Genomic DNA, 25523 nt, shown 5'->3' on the forward strand with positions numbered 1-25523 from the left:
AAAGGGTGAATGCAGTTTTCTTGCTAATTCCCAATTTAAAAGAAAAGAGGCTGGCTTTGTAGAGTACTGCATTTCTTTTATCTGAACAAGTTTTCTTTCCCACTAGAAGTTAGAGGTAGATTGGGTTTTGGCAGCTATTCAGATCAGCCACTTATTGCTATATGCTTTCCAGTTTTCATCCATCAAGCACACAAATGCTTCATCAAGCTGAGCGTGGGGACTAAAAACAAAACATGTCACTTCCACCTCAGGCTCAGGACAACCTTATAACTTATTACCAATTTTTGGCTATGGCTGCAGACTTTCTTTTAGATCATATTGTCTATCTGTTAGTCAGTAAAACTTTACTTGGCTACAACGTACCATAAAAGTGCACAGCAAATCTAATACATTTTAAAAACAAGCAATCGTAAAATAGTAAAGTGTCTAAAATAATTTCTACAAAAACAGTTACAATAAAAAGGCAACACTATATTCTTTTTCCAGGTCAGTACCCTTTTCTAATTGAGAGAGAACATTTTATAAAACTGATCATTGCGTAACGTACCCTGAACTCCCTAATTACTTTAAAAAAGAGAGGGATTCCTCATGAAATCCAACTTTGGAGTTGCGTAATACTGGAGTAGAGCAGAATAAATAGTATAGTGCTTTGTGTAGAGCTACCATCATGAGGGAAGTGATTCAAACCACGTACTTTGGATGAGTAAAGCCAACAGAAAATGATGTAAATTAAAGTGCAGTCTCCTAAGGAGAAATCTGTCACATTTATTAGTAATGAGTTGGAGACAAGCCAGCGGAAAAGGGCTCACAATATCATTCCATTGGGATTTACCAGATTCCCTGGTATGCAGTTCCCTCATACTCACATTATGACACCATTTAAAGTACAAATCTTTTACCAAAGCTGGGGCTAAATTCAGGGAATTATCTGGGTTTGAAAACCGTTCTGGGACCCCCAACTTACTAAATCGTTTCTTGACATAAGTCAACCATAGTATTTCTGCTGTGTTGTTTAATGTGTGACCGTCCAGTATTATGGCTCTAGTGCAGTGTGATTATAGTTTCCTCCAAATTCATGACCAAAGTAAGAGGTTGCAATTTAATGTAATCCTCCACAAAACCAAGACCCAGCTCGGCATGGCAGAAAATAGCGGGGAAGATTACGAAACAGCTAAGAGCATACGCATACATTTATTTTCACCCTTTTTTATGAAGCAAGCGTTGACGTATCCCCAAACTCCAGCTCCCAATGTGCCTACTGATAGGCACTTCCTTTTAAATATATGGACTAGTTATTTTACAGGTTTATGCGCTAGCCTTTTGATAGAGTCAAATGATCTCTGGAATTGCAGAGCTCTCATTTTTAGCAGAATTCTCCAGTTAAGACCTGCATGAAGCTGAATTCCTAGATACGTAAAATTGTGGACTTTGAACACCTCGGCTTAAAGGCTGAATTGCTGAGAGACTGAATTTCTGAGATTTAGAAAACCAACATCCACATTTCATAATAAAAGATTTGGAGACATTTTTCTTGAGGCCAAGGTCATTCTTAAAGGCATCCAGAAGACTCTGGAGCCTATTGCAAGTTCTGGCTATTTACACTGAATCATCCTCGTACAATAGTACTGGCATGGGACGAGAGCGGATCTTTGGCAAATCTCTACATGTAGATCTCAAAAATTCCAGAAGGCCATTAATATACAGCAAAAAAAAAGGAGCATCTTGGAGTATCTTGGAGGAGGTTTGCCAGTATAACAGGTAACTAAGGCTCTGTCAATCCTTATACCTTTCATAATGTCCCAAAGTTTAGAGCATTGGACAGTATCGAAGGCGCATGTAAGGCCCATAAACGCCAGGTGCTTGGATCCCTTGTTAGCCCTAACGTTTTTCTGGGTAATGAGATATAGATTGAGACTCTGATCCACAGTGCCCAGGCCAGGGCGGAACCCTAACTGTACATCTTGCAGTATCTGGATCTCAAGTTCCCAGTCTTCAAGTTTGGACAAAATTACCCTGCACAAGAGTTTGACAGTGCTATCCCACAGCGTGATAGCGCTGTAACAGCACGGCTAGCTTTTGTCTTCCGTTTTAATTATAGGTACAATTACTGCCTCATGCCAAGATGTGATCAGTGGGCCTGTAACAGCTGCTCTTAAAACATTTATAATTGAGCAGGCCCAGAATGAGGGGTTCTCTTTAAATAAGTCCACAGGAATTCTGTCTGAACTCCTTCCCCGAAGGACTACTTTCTATGGCTAAAATGACGTATGTCAGTTCGATTGATTGACTTAGTCAGACAGCGACCTTATGATATTATGCAGTTTCTTCCGATGACGGAAGCACATAGGTCAGATTATTAGGCTAGAAAATCTTGGAAAAGTACTCGACCCAAGCATCAGTCAAAATAACAGTGTCTGTCAGCGAGCTGTCATAACTAGAAAAAAGGGTGATTAACTACTTTCCAGAAAGCATGAGAATCCTTTGTGTTACTTGCAATCTTCACGGCTTCCCATGCTTTGATCCTTTTCTCTGTCTTCCTCGCTAACATGGCAGCCTTAATAGCTTTTCTAGCTAGTATCACTTTTGATTTATCCCGCAGCCTTTCCCTATTGCTGCCTTTAGGTATCCATGAGCTTGAGAGCATGTTTGGTTGAACAAAATAGATTTCTCCGACCAGGGAATTAACTTTTGGATAATGCAGATGATATATATGCACTTAAAGAATAGAAAGGAGGCTGTCTGTCTGTTTTTTTTTTAGCAAAATCAACTAACAGTTCTAGGATAAGGGAGTTGTGATCACTAATACAGCTTACCACAACATTGTAATTAAGAAAAATAGAAACTAAATTCAATGAAAGCAATATGTGATCAAATAAACTTTGAGAACCAGCACCATTAAAAGTTGAGATTAAGGGGGGGCGCTAGAGGGCGCACGGCGAGATGTCCGCACCTGAGTGAGGCTCTGCCCGGCTAAGCCACTATCCGTAAAGTATCCGCCTGAAATCCGTGCCATCTGTGGTCCTAGATGGGTGTATATGCTGCGGAAGGTGCCCTGAACACTTTGCGGTACTTCTGAGGCTGATTCCTGAGTGCGGCGGACCAAAAGTACTCAAAAACCTGAATGGCACGAAATGGCGGCGCCAGTGGAGCTGTGAGGCTGGTGGCCCGCTGACCCTGCAGTGAGACGGTGGAGGCATGCTGGGGCCTGGGACGCTTTGAGACTCCGTCGCTACACGCTGCTGATAGCTGACCTGAGAGGCGACGACGGGTGATGTGAGCTCCTTCGCCCTAGATGTGACGGCATACTGGGCGGCTCACTCCTGGTGCTTGCGGTGGAGCGGATGATCCTCTCCGGACGGTGGCGTCTGGGGCCCGGGTGGCGTTAAGTGAGGCGCGGCGGGTGCTGGGGCTGCGTCCGTGGAGGCGGGGGTGGCGCTGGTGCGCTCTGTGCCCGGGCTCTGCTGCCGTGCGCTGGGGCTTGCGGGCTGCGCAGGAGACGCAGCAACGCGAGGCCGGGGCCTGAGGAGGTGATCTGGGCCGTGCGGCCTACTTGTGAGACCGGAGTTGCTGCTTGACTTATTGAAACTGCCCGGCTGACTTGTGGTTCCTGTTCCCTGGCTGGTGTGTGCGCGAGGCTGCATACTGGGCTGGACACGGCCATAATGGCGGCCTCCTGGGCCCTGGGTCCCTCGGGGTGGCGGACGCTGTCGGGTTCTTGCGCCTCATTTCCCCTGGACCACTGCTGGCGCTGGTGTTGCCCCTTCGATTTGTAATTTGGACAGTGCTGCGTTTTGGGGCGAGGTGCTCATTCCTATTTGGCCTGTACTATGGTCTTGGGCCTCAGGCTATTGGGGCTGGGTATTTTATAGCTCTGGGCCTAGTGGTGTGCCACAGCAGAGGGTGCTTTCGGGGGACTGTATACTACGAAGGAGCACCCAGCTATTTACTTGCTTTGCTGTCCTGTCGCTTGCCCCCTTCCATCTGCCCTGGAATATGAGTGGCACGAGAGGGGAACATTTGGCTGCCCGCATCTTGGTGGGGACGGTGCGAGTCCCTGGCTGCTAGGCGAAGCGCACAGACCTGGATATTGTGCCCCGAACTGTTTGACCTTGGTGGCCCTATCTGCAGTAAATAGTGAGGACAGTGTATTGTCACTGTGAGGACACTCCTGTGGGTGACGTCATGGGTAGGACGGAAAATCGCAAACGCGCCTCCCGTTTGAGGCGCGTATAAAACGCCGAAACCTTCCCAAAAAGCAGACTGGGAGGCTGATAGACCTGGGACGGAGCAGTCTACCCTAGAGGCCACGCTCCTTGCCATGCAGCAAAGCCTTCAGTCCATAGAGGGCGCGATGACGACGGTGAATCATCGTCTGGACCTTATGTCCTCCCAGCTTGAAAAACAAAATGCCCGGATGGGAGAGGTGGAGCAGCGGGTCTCCGCCGCTGAAGATGGACTCAGTGATGTTGCGGGGAAGGCATTAAATATGGAAAAGGTCCTCTTCCTCATCCAAGTGAAGAATGAGGATTTGGAGGCCTGCTTCCGGCGGAACAATATACAAATTATTGGTCTGCCGGAGTCCACAAATGTGGGGAACATGGAGACCTTCATTGAACGACTAATCACTGACATTTTTGGGACCACCCATCTGTCGCCCATGTTTGTCATTGAGCGCGCCCACCGCTCCCTAGCGCCAAAGCCGGTCCCGAATGCACCGCCTCGCCCGGTAATTGCTAGGGTGCTTAATCATAGGGACTGCGACTCCATCCTGAGAATGGCAAGGGAGAAGTGGACCATTGAACACCAAGGAAACACGCTCAGTTTTTTCCCGGACTTCACTGTAGCTGTGCAGGCGGCTCGTAGAAAGTTTGGGGCCGTCAAGAAATTTCTGCAAGCGGAAGGAGTCCCTTATGCAATGCTCTACCCAGCCCGCCTGAGGATAGGGTCTGACAATGTGTCAAAAATTTTCACCACCCCTAAAGCGGCTATGGAACATGCAATAAAATTTAAAAAACTGCGGCGTGAGTCTCAAGTCACCTCTGAGACTGAGGATTGACGTAAATTTCAACGCAACCTGCCAGTTCTGGCTTGGATTCTTCTTGTATGTGTGGGGAAGGTGCTGGTTTTGTTGAACACTGATCTTTGTTTTCAGGCCATAGTATGGAGAAAACGCTTCATACAGCGGACCCTATGTCTCTTTCGAGAACTTTGAGGTCCCCTGGGGCCACAACCTCTATTGTGTAGACAAAACCTATTGCTGTGCATGCTGTTTGCTTAGCCACCTCCTTATCTGACAGGCGGACAGTAGTTCTCAACGCCCCCCAATGGGTGTACCCCATATCTACAAGTTGCTATGTGTGTTGGGCCGGGGTGGGGATGTTCAGGGTTGGGATGGCTTTGGAAAGTGGGGGGTGCTGAGGGGGGATGGGGGTTTGGGGGTGGTGTAGGGGGGGGGGGAACCTGAGAGGAAAACGAACTATGAGATTGGTCCTTTGGTCCTGTATTTGCAATGGTTTAGTTATAGCTGGTTGGCCTGGAATGTATGACGTCGCTGTGGAGCACACCTGGTTGTTTTATTGAACGCTGATGATTATGCATAATACTGTGCGTTTTCTCACCTGGAATGTGCGAGGGCTGAACTTCCCAAAAAAGATCAGATCTGTTTTTGCCTATTTAGATCGTATGGGAGTGCAAGTGGCCATGCTGCAAGAGTCCCATCTTACTGTGGATTCAGCTGGAGGTATGGGTTTGCGTTGGGCGGGCACTCTGGTAGCGTCGTCCTATTCCTCTTACTCTAGGGGGGTATTGGTGCTAGTTAAAAAGGGCGTCCCCTTCACTGCGCTTCGGGAGGAAATGGATGATCAACGGAGAGTGGTGCTCCTTCATGGACGATTGAGCGGCGTGAGTATGTTGCTTGTGAATGTTTACGGCCCGAACACTGACGATCCTTCATTCTACTCTGATGTGTGGCGTAGGATCTCTGAGTTTCCTCCTGCAGAGATAATTTGGGGCGGCGACTTCAATGTGTGCCTGGATTCAAGGTTGGATAGACTAGGTAGTGGTGAGCCTCGTCTTAAGCTGGCTGCTGTGGCGTTGCGGGGAATCTGTGATGCAGGGAATATATACGATGTATGGAGGTGTTGATATCCTAACAGAAGGGAAAGCCCGTTCATATCCACAGTGCATGGGTCCTGGTCTAGATTGGACTTTTGGCTTCTTTCGGCGACTGCCTGCACGTGGGTGACAGGGGTGAGGCACGAAGCGCGCACATTGTCGGACCACTCACCGGTGACATTAGATCTGCAGGTTCCCCCGTACGAGCAGCCGCCTTTCTCATGGCGTTTGCAGCCCACGGAACTGGCTGATCCGGTTTTCAAACACTGTTACGGAGGCGATCAACAACTATTTTCGTGAGAATGAGGGCACTGTTGACCGCGAGGGGGCACTCTGGGTGGCCTTTAAGTGACTATTAGAGGGGTGGGCATTGGAGCACAGGCGGTAGTGTTGCGAGATATCCGGCGCCGAATTAAAAAGCTGGCATCCGATATCTCCGCCCTCGAGCGAGAATATGAGATCAATCCATCCCCGATAACATTGGCAGACATACGGTCCCTAGTCACTGAACATGACGAAACAGTGGATCAAGAACTGCTTCACTGTGCCCGTCGTGAGATAGCTCGCTATTATGGGAAGGGCGCCCAAGTCGATCTTTGGAGCAGAAATTGGCTGCGCCTAGGACCCAGGCACACTTCGCGGAAATGCTAGATCACGGCAGGTTACCTCATTACTCCACACCCGAGATTAGCGAAACAATTGTGCAATTCTATACCCGGTTATATGCTGCCAAACGCGATCTCTCCCAAGAAGAGATTGGCACATATCTGGACGACGTAGCCTTGGGCTGGCGCTCCCAACACGCACAGGGAATATCTAGTGCTTCCATTTGGTGAAGAGGACGTTCAAATGGCTATCATGTCGCTTCCGACATGTAAGGCAGCCGAAATGGACTGACTGCCTAGCGAATTCTCTAAAGCTTACCGAACTGGCCCCATGTCTACTGGCAGTCTTTGCGGAGGCATATGACACCAGGAAGTTGCTCCCGACCCTTCGGGAGGCCTTAATAGTGACACTGTTGAAACCTGACAAACCCCCTAATACTTGTGACTCGTACCGTTCTCTTTCAATCATAAATATCTATGCAAAAATCCTTGCTAAAATGATCGCAACTCGGTTGCAGCCGCTGGTTCCCCTGCTAGTCCTACCCGATCAGTCTGGTTTTGTCACGGCGCGCTCCACAACACATAATCTCCGCACTATTTTCTCTACTTTACATTATTTTTACCCAAACTTCAAGGCTGTTGCTGTACTTTTGGATGCGGCGAAAGCCTTCTATTCCTTACAATGGCCCTACTTGTTTACGGTACTGCTCCGGATGGGCTTCCCCCGGTACTTCCTAAAATGGATTAGGGTGCTCTATGACGACCCTGTTGCTAGGGTGCGTGTGAATGGGTGGGTGTCGTCGCAGCTTCCAATCAGGGGTGGCACCCGTCAGGGATGCACCCTGTCACCCATACTTTTTTCGCTCGCTCTTGAGCCTCTCGCCTGCAAGCTTAGGCAGTTACATGGCGCAGCTGCGTTGCGGTTCAGACAGCGCCCACTGGTAGTGTCTCTCTACGTGCTCGATCCAGAGGTACATCAGCCCGAGCTACTTAGGTAATACATCAAGTTTGAACGCTTCTCTGCCTCTGGGATTAATTGGGCAAAATCAATGGTCTTCCCTCTTATGGTGCACACAAAAGAGATTGCGCTAGAATTCCCACTGACTTGGACCTCAGACCCTGTGAAGTATCTGGGAGTCTGGATCCATAGGGATCCGGAAGTGGTGATTTCGGAGAACTATGGGCGGGTGATCACGAGTATCACATAGAAAGCCGAGAGGTGGGCACATCTTCCCCTTGCATTGGCAGACAGACTGGCGGTCGTTAAGATGACCTTCCTTCCCAAATTATTATATTTCTTCATTAATATCCCTATCAAATTGAACGTGGCATTCTTCAAAACTCTCCAGTCTGTAATATCGACTTTTGTCTGGGGCGGGAAGAAGTCAAGATGTAAGTGGGGCCTTCTGGTGCAGCCGTTTGAATGGGGTGGGATTTTAAGCTCCTGACCTTCGACTGTATTATCTGTGTCCCCAGGCTCAGTTTGCTCATTATTGGCACTATCCGCAGCGTTATCAGCCCCACGTGGCCATAGAGGCGGATGCGGTGCTTCCAATGGCGGTCCAGGCGGCGACTCTGTTGGGGCGGCACAGGTGGCCCCCGGACTGAGCTAAATCCCGTGCAGTGCGCAGCTTGGGCTTGACGACAGCTGGCGGATAGAGCTCAACTCCCATATCTATATGCTCCGCTACTACCACTGGCGTATCATCCGGATAGCTCAGCTGCGCGTGAACAGCGTGCCCTTTGTGAATTAGCTACGGTGGGAGTCCAGCGGCTCGGAGATCTCTACGAGAATGGTCACTTTAAAACTCTGCAGGAGATGCAAAAAGGGACAGACCGGTTTCATTTTAGGATTTATGTTTGTGTGGGTTCGGCAGGCAATTAGAAATGCGTATCTTGACTTCCGAACAGAGCCCACCGCTCTTTGCGCATTGCAGACGATGCTAGCGAGTGCAGATCGTCAGGGGCTAATTCAGGCCCGCACTGGCCGTTGCAGGCACCGGGCAATCCCCCGGTCGGCCGCGAGGGTGGGGGCCGGTTTTGGGCCCCAGGGGGCCGGTTTTGTTACAGGGTCGTTTTTTGCAGCATAGCTGCAAAAACGGCACTGTAACAAAATCGTCCGAAAACCGGCCCTAGCAAAGAGCGCGGTCGCACCCCTCAACCCCCCGGGGGGCCGGCCGAGCACTTTGCCAGGGCCGGTTTCGGTTCCCAGTCCGGCCCTGGGCTAATTACAAAATTCTATAATGTATCGCTACGCAAGCGTGAGCAGTGTCAGCACCCCTCATTTGTAAAATGGCAGGCAGTGTTAGGAGACGCTTTCACCCAGGATATGTGGATAGCATGTTGTAAGCTCACTTGCTGTCTGACGGCTAACTGCAACTTGAGAATTATACATTTCAAGTTCCTGCACCAAATATATTATATCCCGATGCAGCTTTTTAAGTATGGTCTACGGGAGAATGCTAATTGTGTGCGGTGTGGAGGAGGGGATGCTGACTTTGTGCATGTGGCGTGGCAATGCAGATATGTGCTTGCATTCTGGGAGGAAGTGACACATGCTAACGGAAATCACACAGGAGCCGGTACATTGCTCCCCTGAAATCTGCTTACTGGGGTATGTTCAATGTTTCAAGCCTTGTAATAGGCGACTAATTGCTATTTCTACCCTATTCGCAAAGAGAGCTGTTGCAAAATGTTGGGGGGCGAAAGTGACACCTACTATGAAAAAATGGCTCCAGGAGCCACTGTATTGTAAGGCTCAACTACAAACGTATGAGGAAGAATTGCCTGAGGCCTCCCGTCCAAAAGACTTCTGGGCACCACTGTCAGCATATCTGCTCACTTGTCCGGATTTGGAATGATCAATTGTATATGGGCTTAGGGTCATTGTCTACTCGGACTCCTTCATTAACCTTAAAGCTGCTCCATGATGAGATCGTAAAAGTGCTATAGTGAATTTGACGATGGCTCTGTTCTAAGTTAGCGACATGTTTGTTTCCAGGTCCTTAGACTCACTGATAAACTTGTGTTGATGCTCAGCCCAATGTATGTATGGGCCACTATGGATGTTTATTGGTACCAGTCTTGGGTCAAGTGGGAAGGGATGAGGTGGGGGGCTTGTTTCCTTTTACTTTTTTTCTTGCATGTTTTGGCAAAGATCACAATGCGATGTCAGATATGCTTGACTAATGTTTATCTACTTGTTGAAAATCAATAAACATACTTTAAAAAAAAACTTGAAATTAATTTGGCGAGGGAAGGGTTAAAATCCTGTGCAAAAACCAATTGTTTGATAAACCAATTCTATTCAGGACGTACCCATATGGGGTGTGTCTGAAGTGAGTAAGTGGTGCATCTAAATCATCCTATAGCTCACATGTAGTAATTATTTGGGATCATAGGTAGAAATGTTAAAATCCCCCGTCCACATGATCAAAGTTTGCTTTTCCTGTGTACTCCCTATTTTCAGCAAATGTTCCTACAATTCATCAATATCCTTTGTCACAGAAGAGTAAAAAATGTTACGATAGAAATGTATCCTCACAAGGTCAAACCATTTTTGAGACTTTAGCAGTATTATTTGGTAATGGGGAAGACTTGTTCCTGAGCATTAATACAGGTAAGTTTGATAAACAAATATTGATAGGCCACCCTTAGCCCTGCCTGTCTGCTTGTGACGGAACAGCAGGGCTACAAAATATAATATGCCCATTTATACAACAAAGTTTGCTTTCCCAAGTCTCCTGGCAGCAGGCTATATCATACTAATTAACTAAATGCAACCAGTCAGGGTTGTGCAATGTAGTCCACAGGTTTGAAAGGGCAACAGGGACCCCAGTGCCAACAGCAAAGTCAACCACATTGGGGGGGAGGAAAGGGGAGGCGTCCGCAGGGTCATTAGAAATGTACCTGGTAGTACGTGATAGTCAATCATTCTTGTCCAGAGATGAAGGGCTTCGTATCTATTGGAAACCTCCAGTTTGCACAATGAATTCATGTTCCCTGTTCAAAGGTAGGAGCCTATAAGCTCCACAGCCTTATACAACAACTTGTAGAGCTGTAAAAGTACCCCAGGGGATGTGCTTTAATATTCCCAGGCAAATTAATTAAAGGGTGAAGGCAATGTAACATCGCTCGAGTGAACGATGGATTTTTAAAATTGATTACTTTGCAATCCCCTGTTGTAGTCTTAACTTGAGGGCCGACCTAGGAAACACTTTTCACAGATAGTATCTCTGCAAACAGATTACAGGTCCCACCAGAGTGTTCCTGAACCAATGGACCACTTTATTTAATAAGGAAGTGTGGGCTTCAGGGTAGAAGCTCATAAGTTTGGGGACATTTTTCAGAACAATGGTATAGGGGTGCATTCTGGTGGAATCTGGGTAGGAATTTCAGTATCCTTATTTTGGATGTTATAGCAAGTGCTCTGAAGGTGCAGGAAATCCCTCTCTTCTTTTCTTCTTATCTTCTTATTTCATTAAAGCAATAATAAACAACAACAAAAAAGAAAAATATTGTATTAGCTTTTAAAGTTTTGTAAAAATTACATCTTGTAAGGTTCATAACAGATTTCATAACAACTCCTTTATAGAGCAACTCGACTTGAAGTGTTATTTCAATTCTCTCTGTTCTTTGGCAAAGTCTCTGTTTCTTTTTATGCTTCTTATCAAAAATGTAAACAATTCAAAGTCTCTATTTCTCTACTCAGAGTGATTCTTATTGTGCGTCAGTCTCTAAATCTGGACCACTTTCAAAGTCATTCTGGCACTTGTACATTTGAAAATAGTCCACCTCCATTTCATCTGAATCTTCTTTCTTCTGATACTGTGGCTAGATACACCCACTATAGCAAGGCGTATTTTCAACTTGGATCTCTACTTCTGGTTCATCTTTTATCAGCCGAGGATTCACTTGTACTTGTTTCTGTATTTAACTGTCTCTCAAAGTCTTCAAATTTTAATCAAGTCTTTTGATCTCTGTCTGAACTTGCTTTTGAATCAAATTCTTCTCAGTCTGCTTTTCCACTGTGAATTCTCCTTCCAAGATGGTTCTTTTTCACTTTTATTTTCAATTGAAACGTGTTACTGCTTTGATCAGAGACTTCTTGCTGCCACTCATGTTTTGCTAGTTTGCATTGTAGCAGTTCTTCACTCTGATCACACTGTACCTGGACTTCAGGAATCTCAGGTTCTTTATTTAAACTCTTTCTCACTTTGGAACTTTTCTTTGGTTTTGCACTGTATCTTCACTAGTTTCACAAAATTCTTACACCCTGCACCCCCCCCTGGATTTATACTACAAACTTGGATTTGGCTTTGAGCTTGATCAGCAGACTCTGTATTTTGATCATTCACCTCCTTAACTGCTTCAGCTACTATCACTCTCTTTGTGTGAGCAGTGTAGATCCACTGAGGCCCTCTAGCACACTTGACAGCCCTATTTGTTAAAATTATGTGGAAGGGCCCTCTCCAACGTTCATCAACACAGCCCTTGTGAACATACTTTCGGATCACCATCCAGTCTCCCGCATTCAATCCATTGCAGGGTGCTATCACGTTCACCTGATGAGAATGTCTGAGAGAATGTGGCCTAACGGCTAGGGCGGTCGACCTCGGTGCTGGGGAACTGGGTTCGAGTCTCCTGAGGGACGCTCAACATTCTGTGATTTTGGGCAAATCACTTAACTCCCCATGGCTAATTAAAAATAAATGTGTCTGTAACGTAACTGGTGCTCATGTAAAGCGCTCTGATATCTTCGGGTCTAGTTCGCGCTATATAAAACTCCAACCAAAAAATAAATAAAAATATATATATATATATATATAATATATATATATTTCACCTCGTAGGCAAACCTTCGCAATAATCCAGAATAATCCGTCATTGAAACTATTGTAGCAGAGGGTACATTCACAAGTCTCATTGCGCTGCCCATTATCCCTTCATAGGGAGACAAGTCTGTCTTTCTGTCAGGAGTACTTCTCATGTTCATCAGAACAAGGGGAAGGGCATCAGGCAACGTGCAGGATAGCAATCCATAGGTTACTGTGCTCGATGGCGAGTTCTGGTAAAGTCGGGTCAAGCTTGTGCGGGTCGCTATCTGGCACCTTGCCGTCTCCGACCGCTCCAGCCTAATCAAAGGCTCTGGATCGTATACCTTAATATACCGAGTCCGGACACCAATGGTGCGAACCCCTTCGGGTCCGCGCGCTGTCCCTCCACACCGGGAGATCACCTTCTGGCAATCATTAGCCCCGGGCCATCTCACCTTTCGACCGCCCAGTCATCCATCTCTACCGTACTACTGCCATCCCGTGGTCCTACCCCTTCGTGCTAGTACTTAGAACCGACTGTTCCGGATTGCCTCACAGCAACTTCCCAGGCATTTACTTTATTGCTTAGTCCTGATGATGATCCCGTAACCTTGTTGGGGATCGGAACGTCGTTGACACCTAAATCTTAAACTCTAAACTGCAAATTAAGAATTATGTGGAGTACAAGATGCTTTTGTGATTGTGACTACTGTTAATTTGTATTCTCACTTAGTCACTTTTAAGTCACCTTCCTGCGGTAAGGAAATCGTCTGATTTCCCAATACCCTGTCACATCCTGCTCACTATTTGTTTGTCTTGTCTTGATCTAATTGTGTGTTAATAAATTTCTAAGACCGACCATTCAGACATGAATAGACCCAATCTTGATTTTAACATTGTGGCTATTTATATGACTCACCGTGTACGGTACCGCTGCCTCTTAATAATTTCAACTCAGGCCCTGGCATGAGACTCTGGGCATATTCTCCCCAGCCATAACTGCTAGTGGGCAATAATGCAACGCCGAGTCCAAGGGCTACCAGTGGATCCCTACTTTAGCGTACCTTGTAGCCAGTTTTAGGTCACACATCCTTCACTCACGCCATGCTGTTCCCTCACCACTTTATGCTCATTAGAAAGGTATTTATCATCCCTGAGTGCCTCCCTCTAGTGAGAGGGTGGGAGCCCACACCGTGACTAGGCATCACCGTGTGTGGAGGTTCCCTATGATGAAGCATGCCACCTCTGGTTTGTGAGGGAATTCAATCTTATAAGGGAGTGCTCCACATGATTTAGGTACACCAATTCTCCTTGCCCTTATTCTTTCTTTCTCTCTCTATTAGACCCACGTGGTTATTTTCTGATTAATATAAGGATTTGGGGAAGTCAACTCCTGCCAGTCTTTAAATCTCCCCCGGCCCCTTTTGTGTGTTTTGAGTTACGAATATAAAAACATCAACAAAACCTTAATCAATCCAACATCATCACATACCCAAGCAACTCAACACAGAAACAGAAATCCATCCTCTCAAGCTCATACTTCACAACTCACTCACAAATTTGCTTTCTCCCTATTCATACCTACACTTTCAGGAGCACACAGCTAATACAACAAGTCACTTCTCCGGAGGATCCAACATTGGAAAGTTGGCAAATGTCCAAAAAACCTATTCTCCTACGATGTCAACATTAAGGTATCAAAATTACAAAAGTCTTTCGGGAGCCTAGGAAGAGGAGGTGCTCTACGCTAACCGTCCTCTGCTGCCAAAATTTGTGGGAGCAGAACACCAAAATTCAACTGAACCCCAATATTTCATATACCCCAATTTTTACCTTAGGAAATCGGCTCTGGTTATCTCGTTGATTGAGTAGAAAGAGTCTACACTCCCCGTTCATGGATCCTTCATTTAGCAGAGTTTAAGTCAACATGAAACTTAGATTTATAAATAACTCGGTACTACATCAAAATAGGGAAAAGTTAATTTATTACAAAATGATTCAAAGGAATGATACAAAGAAATACGTGAATCTGGCATGAAGGCTGAATTTCAGAAAATACAGAATAACAAAATTCCTGCTTAGGTAAACATATCTAAAGAGATTCAAATTGTCATACTCATGAAGTGTACCGATTGCATTTTAGGGAACAGAGAAAATCTTAAAATAATATGACATTGTTTCGAAAGGAAAATGGAAAGTCTTCCCAGATCCCCCAAAACCAAGGGTTTTATACACACTTTATACCTAATAATTAATAAAACTACAAATTCAGGATGTCATTATCGTGGTTAGGTTATATTGACATATTAAAAACAACTATGTAAATAATAATTTTCTTAACACTACCTCATTCCTTAGCCCGTTCGTTGCGTGCGTCGGCCAGCGGCCGTCTCAAGCACTACCTCTGTAGTGCAGCGCACGTCCGTTGGCTTACGCGGCCCCGCCCGCGCACGGAAACGTCCGCACTGCGGCGAATTCTACACTGCGCTTAAGGGGTTAAGCTAAGATATCTGCTTGCTTTCTCAGTAACTACACTCGGGACATGTACAACTTAATATGAAACATTTCTTAAACAATAGCTCAGAATGGTGTTCTTTTGCAAATCTTCATCAGAACTGCTAGTGCAAGTCCTTCAAAATGATACATTACGTACATGATGGAAAGCTTCATTCACAATACATGCTTTCTATTCAGATATCCCCTTTTGCGTCACAACATTTCTATGCTTTGCAGAAACTGTGGGGAGAGCTGATTTTCAACGTGTGACTGATTGAGAGGGGGAAAAAGACCGGAGCAAAATGACCTAAAATAGAAACTGCCCCCATTTTAAAATAAATGGTGTCTCACTCGTAAATTTGACATAACTAAATTTCAGTATTAATCACGCTTCTAAACCAAATAATCTTTTGTTTGAAGTACATTATTATTAATTCATCAGGTACGACTAAATACGCTACTAAAATTATTAATTTGTACAAATAGATATTCACCCGAAATTTCACATTAGAAAAAAACTTCAACAACCTCATTTGTCCCAGTTTTTTAAATAATTTGCTTGTATACACCACCACTCAAAATACCGTATTGAATTCAGAACAGTTTGCACGAGTCACCACACCCAGAACTGACTTCCTTCTCCATTACTCCAGCTAGCGTACCAGTGCAACCAGGCAAAACTACTGCATGATTCCGGTTCTACCAGTCATCACCACACATGCTTAAAGTACTCTACAACACCTTCATACACCCATTGGGAATATTGAAGTGAGCCCTTTTGGACTTATGTAAATCTCCTTCGCTTAATGCATTTGCTCGTGCTCATGAACGTGTTATGGGTGACCTTTTTTTGTGGCTGTAAAGTTAGATTATTTTTAGAATATTTCCTCCTGGTGCATTCACTCAACTCCGCCATACCAGTAGTGTCCTCAACTTAACTGAGACTGAACCAGCAAGTATGAAACGTGGCGTCCAGCTTTCTCTCTTGGAGGGATTTTACCAGGTAGTATGTGCTCAAACCACGTAGCGCACATAGGTACCACAAGTCAACACCTATTGAATGTCTTACTTTATTATTCTGTTGTCCCTGTGGTGATACTATGCTAATAACTCACTGCAAGTACCACTCATTTTCTTTTCAGAGGGAAAGAGGCAAACAGTAGTGCTGTGATGAGCGCTTGCCTTGCACTCTCTTCTCCAACAGTTGATAACAGTCTGTGTTGATAGCAGAATAAGCAAAGGGACTACAGGTGAACATGGCCAGTTGGGTGTAGGTAGCAGGACAGTGGCTGCACGCAGAAGAATGTGAGTGACATAAATGCATGCGCTAGTGTTTATGCCAGCAGAGGTATGTTGTAGATGACTAGGAGACCGCAAGTCCACCTGTGTCCAGTAGTAGGATTATGGCTGAAGCGATGGTGTCTGAGGGATATGCCTTAGAGTGGAGGCATGCAGCAGGGCTGGGGCTAGAGCAGAAGATGGACCATTGCAGAGGCCGGCAGCATGACTGGAATACAAGACAGTCAGCAGATGGTGTCGAGTACAAGCAGTGTCATACATGATGGTGCAGTAGTGTGCTCTGGCTCTTGTACATTCACTCGAGGCTTCGGCCATACCCTGACCAGTGTGCTCCCAGACTTCGCATGTCATCTCCGTGCTATGAAAGCCGGGGCGGGCGGGAAATCACCAGCACCGCCTTGAACGCGAGACTTTGCTTCCTCTCAGTGTAAATGGGCCTGATGAGCAATACTTTTGCTTTTACCAGGGGCCTACGGATGAAAGCTCCTCCGCGCCAAAAAATAGCTGCTTTTATGCTTTTCATCAGCGTTTAGAAAGCATTTCATACCTGTATGTTATCGTCGCAACCAGGCGAACAAACTAATAGCACATGTTCTGTTTTATAAGCTCGAGTTCCTCCTGATGCAGGTGGGTGAGGCGTAGGGCACTTTATTCGTAGTTATATTTCATATTGTTTCCTGGTCGGGCTTCCAGTCCCGTCTCCCTTGGCTTTCACTGGAACTCTGCCCTATGGTGACCTACGAGATTAAAATAATTGGCTTAAGTGTCATGACAACAGAGCAGAGTGATTGGTTCAGCATATTATGTCTTCTCCTGCCTGTGCCTCGTGCCTCTCTCTCCTTTCCCGACCCCTCCCTCCTCCTCACCCTTCCGTTCTCCTCTCTGCCCCTACCCTCCGCTCCCCTCGCTTGTTTATCTAATAAGATGGACTAACAACTCTCCCTTCCTCTCCTTCCAGCGGAGCGCAAGCCTCCTCTTTTCAACATGAATGCAATGAGTGCCTTATATCACATAGCACAGAACGAGTCCCCTACACTACAGTCAAACGATTGGTAAGTTAACATCTAGGACGACTATTCACTGCTTCTTTTATGAGCTGGTCTTTTATGCACGGTTAACTGCAACACACACAAATTGCTTCTGCAAGTAGTTGATGTATCTGCTTTAGAGTTTTCCATTCGTGGCAAGACATTGGATGTTCACATTTCAACATTTCATGCCTCAGCACAGAATTGTAGGGGCTGTAAAGGCTTTGAACATAGTTCGGCAGCTGTTTGGTTGTAGGGTGGCGCAAGCGATCTTCGCTCCACAACTGAAAGCCTCCATAGAGTGGCATGAGTGAGTTTGCCTTTTTAGATACCGACCCTCAATGCTGAATAAAGTCGTCCTTGGAATGGGCAGATATGCTCACTGTCGGCCGCCTTCACTCTGGGGAAGTGATAACGATTGCACAAGCACTTGGCAGGCTAGGTGTTTGATTAGGGTACAGATGTTACGAAGCCTATGATTACCAAAGGTCAAATAGTTTACTAGACTCCTGGTCAGCCGTTCCAGATGGCAACCAAAAGATTTGCCAGGTGAACGTGATAGCCCCTGTCTATACGTGAGCAAACCACTCCTCTTTCAGCAGTGAGCTTGAATGCTTTCAAGACTTGCATGGTGGTGTCCATATTTGACTGGAAATGCCCTTCAGCTGCATAGACTTGAGTGGCCCTAGGGAGTCTGTGCCGATTAATCCAACCTCTTCTTTATAGCTAAAGTATGCATGGCACCGTAGTAATTAATCTGGCTAGCGCCTCTTTCAATTTTCCCAGCTGAGTCTTTTAAATAGTGTCAAAGCATAGCAGGAGACTGATCTCCTAATGAAATAATCAAACACAGTGTCAAACTAGGGATGGGACAGGCTTACCTTGACGGGACATGTAGGAAACTTCAGCTGTCAAAGAAAGGTTCAAATACTAGTATTATCTCACATCCATGTCTTCCTGGTTTTCCCACCACTTAAAAAATTCGAATTGATTTATGAGAGTAAATAATTACCTTTTCATGGGGGGGCTGTACTTGTTCTGAAAAAATCTTTCAGTATGACACTTTGCAAGTACAGCCTGTTTTCACTATATTGTTTCAGAAAAGAACTTGCCGTGCCCAGGGTTCTACTGCATCGAGTCCCACGCTCGAGATCTGCAATTGCTTTTAAAGTAGTACTTTCATTGCTTTTCACAAAGCAAACACAATGCACAAATGCGTGAACATTACGTCATTGCAGCAATTGTCCTCCATTGCTGAGGTCACAGTATACTTAAAACAACACCTGATCAAACATATGCGAGTTTGAGTAGTGCAAGGCAAGATACTTAGGCAGTGCCCTTATTGCACATAATGTCCTTTTGCTTCGGATCCGAAGAAGGGGTCTGTTTATCAAGGACTGCAGTTTCACCTTCCTTAATTGCAGCTAAATATGGCCATGTGCATCTTGAGTAAATGGCAAAACCAAAGGGGATGATGCGGACTGAGTGTTGAACATTGCAAGCATTCACCCCCAGTCAACTGATCAGGGTTTAATCCTTCATCCTTCTTTAGCTCACTCCGCCACCACAGTTCAGACATGGCCATATGCAAATCAGTCTGACTCTGTGCCTCATGGGAACAGTCCAGCCCGTAATGCCAGCCATGTCTTCCCTGGATTGGAAACAAGCATCCTGGGACCAGTTTCTGGCTAATCAGCCGTCATCAACCAGGCTAGCTTGAATCCAGTGGCAAAGTGAGCAGGGGACCCACGTCTGGGCATAGCCTGCCAACTTAGGGTGAACAAAGCAAAACCAAAGGGGATGATGGACGGTTGATTAGCCAGAAACCGGTCCCAGGATGCTTGTTTTCGGTCCAGGGAAGACATGGCTTGGCAGTTCGGGCTGGACTGTTCCCATGAGGCACAGGGTCAGACTGATTGATGGATTAAACCCAGGTCAGTTGACTGGGGTGAGTACTTGCAATGTTCAGCACTCCGTCCATCATCGTCTTTGGTTTTGCATCTTGTGTGAATGCCTGAATGTGTCTAGTGTAGTGAGAATGTGTGTGTGTGTGGGGGGGCTAGATCAGCAGCCTCAGGTAGTCAGTCACCTTATTTTGGGTGCAAGTCTTAGTACATCAGTAATGGACTTAACCCTTCCCAGACTCTTGAGATGTGGAGAACTGCCCTCTCGGCCTCAGCCCTCTTCATAAGCTCTGATCATCAAATATGAAACTGAGGAAGGTTAGCTGCTCCACAGTCCATACCAGTGTTTCCTGGTGTTAGCAGAGTGTATGCGCCGTAATTCTGGTCCCTCTACCAAGTGAGCCTAATTCTCCTAACTATAATTTCATATGCTAGAAACTGTCCTCTGTGTTTGGAGTAATTGCGCTCCAGAAAGGTGAGAAGTTGGTTAATGTCAAAAACTGTGCCTATGTGTGGAACTCCTTCATACCAGTTTACCTTGTCCGCTCTGACAAATGCCTCCCTCAACCTGGGCCAGCACCAAACGAGAAGATCTGTAACGTATGCCACCCTAGCGTGGGTCTGGGTGTGGCACTATTCTTTGACAGTACCTTGCAGCATGAATTGGTTTATTATGGTGGCTGGGAGTAGAAGTATCCTTAAACAATTTCTTTAAAAAGAAATCACCAAATGCACCAAATTAGAGTTTGAATTTAGTGCCTTAAACGTTTGTCTCTGCAGTTGTATTGGGATGTTGACCAAGTAGTACAACAACAAGGGGAACATCACCATGTTGGACTGGGTCATCCCCCCCCATCAACAATTAAGGGTGTCTGCTTCAGAAAAGGATGTGTACTCTTTTATACCTGATATTGTTTTTGTCAAATTACCTCTAGCAACATCTAGTGCTTCATGGTGGACCTGAACACTCAGGTAGTTGAAGGTGGTCACCGAACATGCGAAAGCCAATATCTGCAATGTTTGACCAGCTCCATCTCAGGACCCCTAAACAGAAACAACCTGAATTTGTCTTTGACCCAGAGACTGCATAGGTCTTTAAATTGATTGAGCTCTGCCAGCCTTCAACTGCCGCAGTTCAGCAGAGGCATTTTTAAAGTAGACAAGTACGTCGTCCACATAAAGGGATATAAGGAGGGTGGGAGCGCACTGCATCATATCCCAACTCTCAAATTGCCCCAATGCATAATGGAAAATGCAGTGCATGATAACTTTCTTCAGTGGTGTTCATTTACTTTTTTCACCCTTGTTGTTGCTGCCTGTGCTATGTAACTCTAGACAATTGTTTCTGGGTTAATTCCTTCATCAGTGTGCTTCCACCCTATTTTTGTTTGAAAACGCTCCCTTGAGCTGATGACCTGTTGAGCTCTGGCTGATGCACCTGCGCCCCAGTGAGTGGTACAGAGACCGGAGAAGACTTTGGGAAGAATTTTCAGAACCCCCAAAAGATTGTGTTGCTATCTACTGAAGGACAACTATTCTGAAACACTTGTCTAGAGATACACAGCACTGTCTGCACCAACAAGGGTTACAAACTAGACTGTCACTGAAGTAAATGTTAAAATGCACTGCATCCACAATGATGCATTGAGGGGAACTGTGTGCTATGATATGAGGCAGTGTGCACCCACTCTTTTTTCATATAGGGATATGTTGTGCACATTACGATGCAGCTGAATGCCCCTGTGTGGACCTTCTGTCCTAATCCAAGCTAGCAAAGGCTCCTTCGCCACTGCAAATAATAAAGGTGATGGCAATTGCGTCCCTGCCGTGTGCGTCTGTGTACTAGCCAGGAATCAAATTTAACCTGCCCACCCTTAACCCCTTCACCAGAAAGAGTGTGTTTATATAAGTGTGATACATTATACATTTGGATCCTATAAGAAATTGGGGTTATTGGTTGAGGGGGTTGGAAGCCCCACTCAGTCAATAACGCAACACTTGTCAAGGTGAACTTCAGAAGTCATTAAATTAACCTGTGTTTACCCCTGTAGTAGTTTAGCAAAAAAAGCAGTCAGACATAACTTGAAGGCAATATGTAAAGTATTTATGCAGCACAAAAAAACTAAGTCAAAACAACACCAGAAAAATCCCAAATCAATTTAGAAACAGGGACTAAATTTTAATAAGATGATACCAGAACAACAAAAATGCAGTCAGTAGAACCGGAGAAATTCAGTTTTAGATTTTATAGTGAAAAGAGCACCTAAAAGCACTAAGCGCCACTCACTGTCATTTGGTCCCCTTAGATCTCAGGAAAGTCACAAGTTCAAGCTGACCTCTTTGGAGCGCAGTTGAATACAGGGACCACTGGTTTTACTTAAAAGTTGCCTTCTTAGTCCGGCGCAAAGAATTCTGTTATTTGAGGAGGCCACGAGGAGAAGGCTGAGCGTGGTGCCTGTTGTGTGAAGAGTCGGTTGGGTGTCGTGGAATGTTTTTGCTGGAGCATCCTGCTTGTGTGGATGGAAGAGTCTTTGTGCGAATGGTCTGGATGCGGTTGCGAATAACCCAAACTTCAGGGCTGCCACCTTTTTCTTTAGGAGCAGTGCTTTCTGATGAAACTGCAACAAATGAACGGAATGCTGAATGATTCAAAGATTGTCCCCCAGTCAAGAGATCTGGGCTAAATCTTTTCTGATGCCAGCCGTGGGTCCAGGACATTGGAAGTCACCTCTTTGGAATCAGGACTCACTCCAGCAGAGGCTAGCAGAGCAAGACAATTTGCATGTCCAGGCATTCTCAATTGCAGCAGGTCTGCTGGGCAGTTGCAGCGAGGCCTCTGAAGTTTGTTGTGTCCCTTTAGTGTACATCAATAATTCTCAACGACACACTCGAAAAACATTTTTTTAAAACATGTTACCTCCTGCAATGTCCCTTTCACATATCCTGCATATGCCGACATTTTTATTTCTAATCCAAAACCATCTGAAACCATCGTTCAGCCAGAATTCATCCTACAATGTTGCACAGAATGATAACTTAAGCAACAAAAAACACCAGTTGTTTACCTAATTGTAAGATGCTAAGCTAGAAAAAAAACATACTTTATTCTCAACAGAGTGTTTTTGGACAAGGAAGCCTCCTCACCAAAATTCAATTCACTCTCTGTGTTAAAGACAAAACAATGGTATTACGTCCAACTCATTTTGATCAGCATATTTTTAGTAGCTTAAAAAGAGCCCGCTACATCTATCTGCTTCTGATATCATTAATTTGCAAAAAATACACATCCACTTTCCACTCTGCGAACCTCTAAATAGTAACTGTTCTATAAACCAGTTGGCTGTGTACAGACTATGTAAGAAAATAGCAGTGCATATGCACTTAGCTTTTCCAACGAACATACCTTCTTTTGAAAATCCTCCTTCCTAATGCTTCTAGATGACGTTCAGCAGGTAAACAGTTGCAGTGTATAAAGAAATGGCTATCTTTTGTACGGAGTGTCATCGGCACGTCAGTGGGCGTGGTCTAAAAAGCTTTACGTTGGACTTTTAGACTTTTGTTTGCATTTTGGATGCCACAACCTTATCAGCTATTATATACAACAAGGGGTGGTGAGGGACAGAGTCTCTGAATTAAGCAGAATACTCTCACCCAGTCAAGAGATCAGGGCTAGATCCAACACCGTTTTTTAGCTCATTGCACCATCCCAGTTTCAGAACCTGGCCGTATGCAAATTAGTCTGTTCCTGTCCCAGTGCATGATGGGAACAGGGCAAACCAAACTACAAAAGCCAATTCTAACACTGGGAAGGAAACAAGCTTCCGGGGACCGGTTTCTGGCATTACAGCCGTCTTCGGCCCGGCTTGCTTGAATCCTGATGGTGCAATGAGCAAGGGACTCATGTCTGAGTATACCCTTCCACGCTTAGGGTGGACAAAATTATATACAACAAGGGGTGGTGAGGGACAGAGTCTCTGAATTAAGCAGAATACTCTCACCCAGTCAAGAGATCAGGGCTAGATCCAACACCGTTTTTTAGCTCATTGCACCATCCCAGTTTCAGAACCTGGCTGTATGCAAATTAGTCTGTTCCTGTCCCAGTGCATGATGGGAACAGGGCAAACCAAACTACAAAAGCCAATTCTAACACTGGGAAGGAAACAAGCTTCCGGGGACCGGTTTCTGGCATTACAGCCGTCTTCGGCCCGGCTTGCTTGAATCCTGATGGTGCAATGAGCAAGGGACTCATGTCTGAGTATACCCTTCCACGCTTAGGGTGGACAAAATTATATACAACAAGGGGTGGTGAGGGACAGAGTCTCTGAATTAAGCAGAATACTCTCACCCAGTCAAGAGATCAGGGCTAGATCCAACACCGTTTTTTAGCTCATTGCACCATCCCAGTTTCAGAGCCTGGCTGTATGCAAATTAGTCTGTTCCTGTCCCAGTGCATGATGGGAACAGGGCAAACCAAACTACAAAAGCCAATTCTAACACTGGGAAGGAAACAAGCTTCCGGGGACCGGTTTCTGGCATTACAGCAGTCTTCGGCCCGGCTTGCTTGAATCCTGATGGTGCAATGAGCAAGGGACTCATGTCTGAGTATACCCTTCCACGCTTAGGGTGGACAAAATTATATACAACAAGGGGTGGTGAGGGACAGAGTCTCTGAATTAAGCAGAATACTCTCACCCAGTCAAGAGATCAGGGCTAGATCCAACACCGTTTTTTAGCTCATTGCACCATCCCAGTTTCAGAACCTGGCTGTATGCAAATTAGTCTGTTCCTGTCCCAGTGCATGATGGGAACAGGGCAAACCAAACTACAAAAGCCAATTCTAACACTGGGAAGGAAACAAGCTTCCGGGTCTGCCCTGTTCCCATGATGCACTGGGCCAGGGTCAGACTAATTTGCATACAGCCAGGTTCTGAAACTGGGATGGTGCTATGAGCTAAAAAACGGTGTTGGATCTAGCCCTGATCTCTTGACTGGGTGAGAGTACTCTGCTTAATTCAGAGACTCTGTCCATCACCACCCCTTGTTGTAAATAATTTTGTCCACCCTAAGCGTGGAAGGGTATACTCAGATGTGAGTCCCTTGCTCATTGCACCATCAGGATTCAAGCAAGCCGGGCCGAAGACGGCTGGAATGCGAGAAACCGGTCCCCGGAAGCTTGTTTCCTTCCCAGTGTAAGAATTGGCTTTTGTAGTCTGGTCTGCCCTGTTCCCATGATGCACTGGGCCAGGGTCAGACTAATTTGCATACAGCCAGGTTCTGAAACTGGGATGGTGCAATGAGCTAAAAAACGGTGTTGGATCTAGCCCTGATCTCTTGACTGGGTGAGAGTACTCTGCTTAATTCAGAGACTCTGTCCATCACCACCCCTTGTTGTAAATAATTTTGTCCACCCTAAGCGTGGAAGGGTATACTCAGATGTGAGTCCCTTGCTCATTGCACCATCAGGATTCAAGCAAGCCGGGCCGAAGACGGCTGGAATGCCAGAAACCGGTCCCCGGAAGCTTGTTTCCTTCCCAGTGTAAGAATTGGCTTTTGTAGTCTGGTCTGCCCTGTTCCCATGATGCACTGGGCCAGGGTCAGACTAATTTGCATACAGCCAGGTTCTGAAACTGGGATGGTGCAATGAGCTAAAAAACGGTGTTGGATCTAGCCCTGATCTCTTGACTGGGTGAGAGTACTCTGCTTAATTCAGAGACTCTGTCCATCACCACCCCTTGTTGTAAATAACAACCTTATCAGCAACAACTTAGCTAACCAATCCGGATATATGCCTGGTCGAGCTACAAGACACAACATTCGCAGAGTGCAGAATGCCTTGGCAAATCGGATACTGGGGGAGAAGGCGCTGCTTCTAGTTGATTTCTGAACGGCCTTTGATTCCATGGAGTTGCATTACCTTTTTGCTCTCCTCACAAAAATGAATTTTTGGACGAAGATATAGTAGCCTAGTTAAATAACTCTATGCAAATCTTGCAGCTTGTGTAAGAGTGGGGCTCTATGTCCCAGGCCTTCCTCATACAGCCTTCCGTATACAAAGTTGCCCTCTCTCCTCGCTGCTGTTTGCGTTGGCTATTGAACCTCTGGCAGAGTGGATCAGAGTGGATGTGCAGATGTGAGACCTTCAAGTTGAGCCCAGGGTTTCAGACTAAATCTCTTTGCGCAGATGATATGCTCATTTATTTGTTTGACCCTTCCGCGTGCTCTCCGGATTCTACACATTTTTGGAGAATACACTGTACTGCA

General features: G+C 45.7%; 1 protein-coding gene across 5 annotated transcripts in view; it reads left to right on the forward strand.

Moving 5' to 3' along the window:
* The window catches only part of TAOK3 (TAO kinase 3), a 1265547-nt gene that overhangs the window by 546053 nt on the left and 693971 nt on the right, over positions 1-25523 (forward strand). For all 5 annotated transcript variants that reach the window (XM_078667094.1, XM_078667097.1, XM_078667098.1 and 2 more), the window contains one exon: positions 17289-17382. In XM_078667094.1, coding sequence (XP_078523220.1) covers positions 17289-17382 — 94 coding nt within the window. The remainder of the gene's footprint in view (positions 1-17288; positions 17383-25523) is intronic.

The sequence above is a fragment of the Lissotriton helveticus genome, chromosome 11, assembly GCF_964261635.1.
Source record: "Lissotriton helveticus chromosome 11, aLisHel1.1, whole genome shotgun sequence".
In the NCBI taxonomy this organism is placed as follows: domain Eukaryota; kingdom Metazoa; phylum Chordata; class Amphibia; order Caudata; family Salamandridae; genus Lissotriton; species Lissotriton helveticus.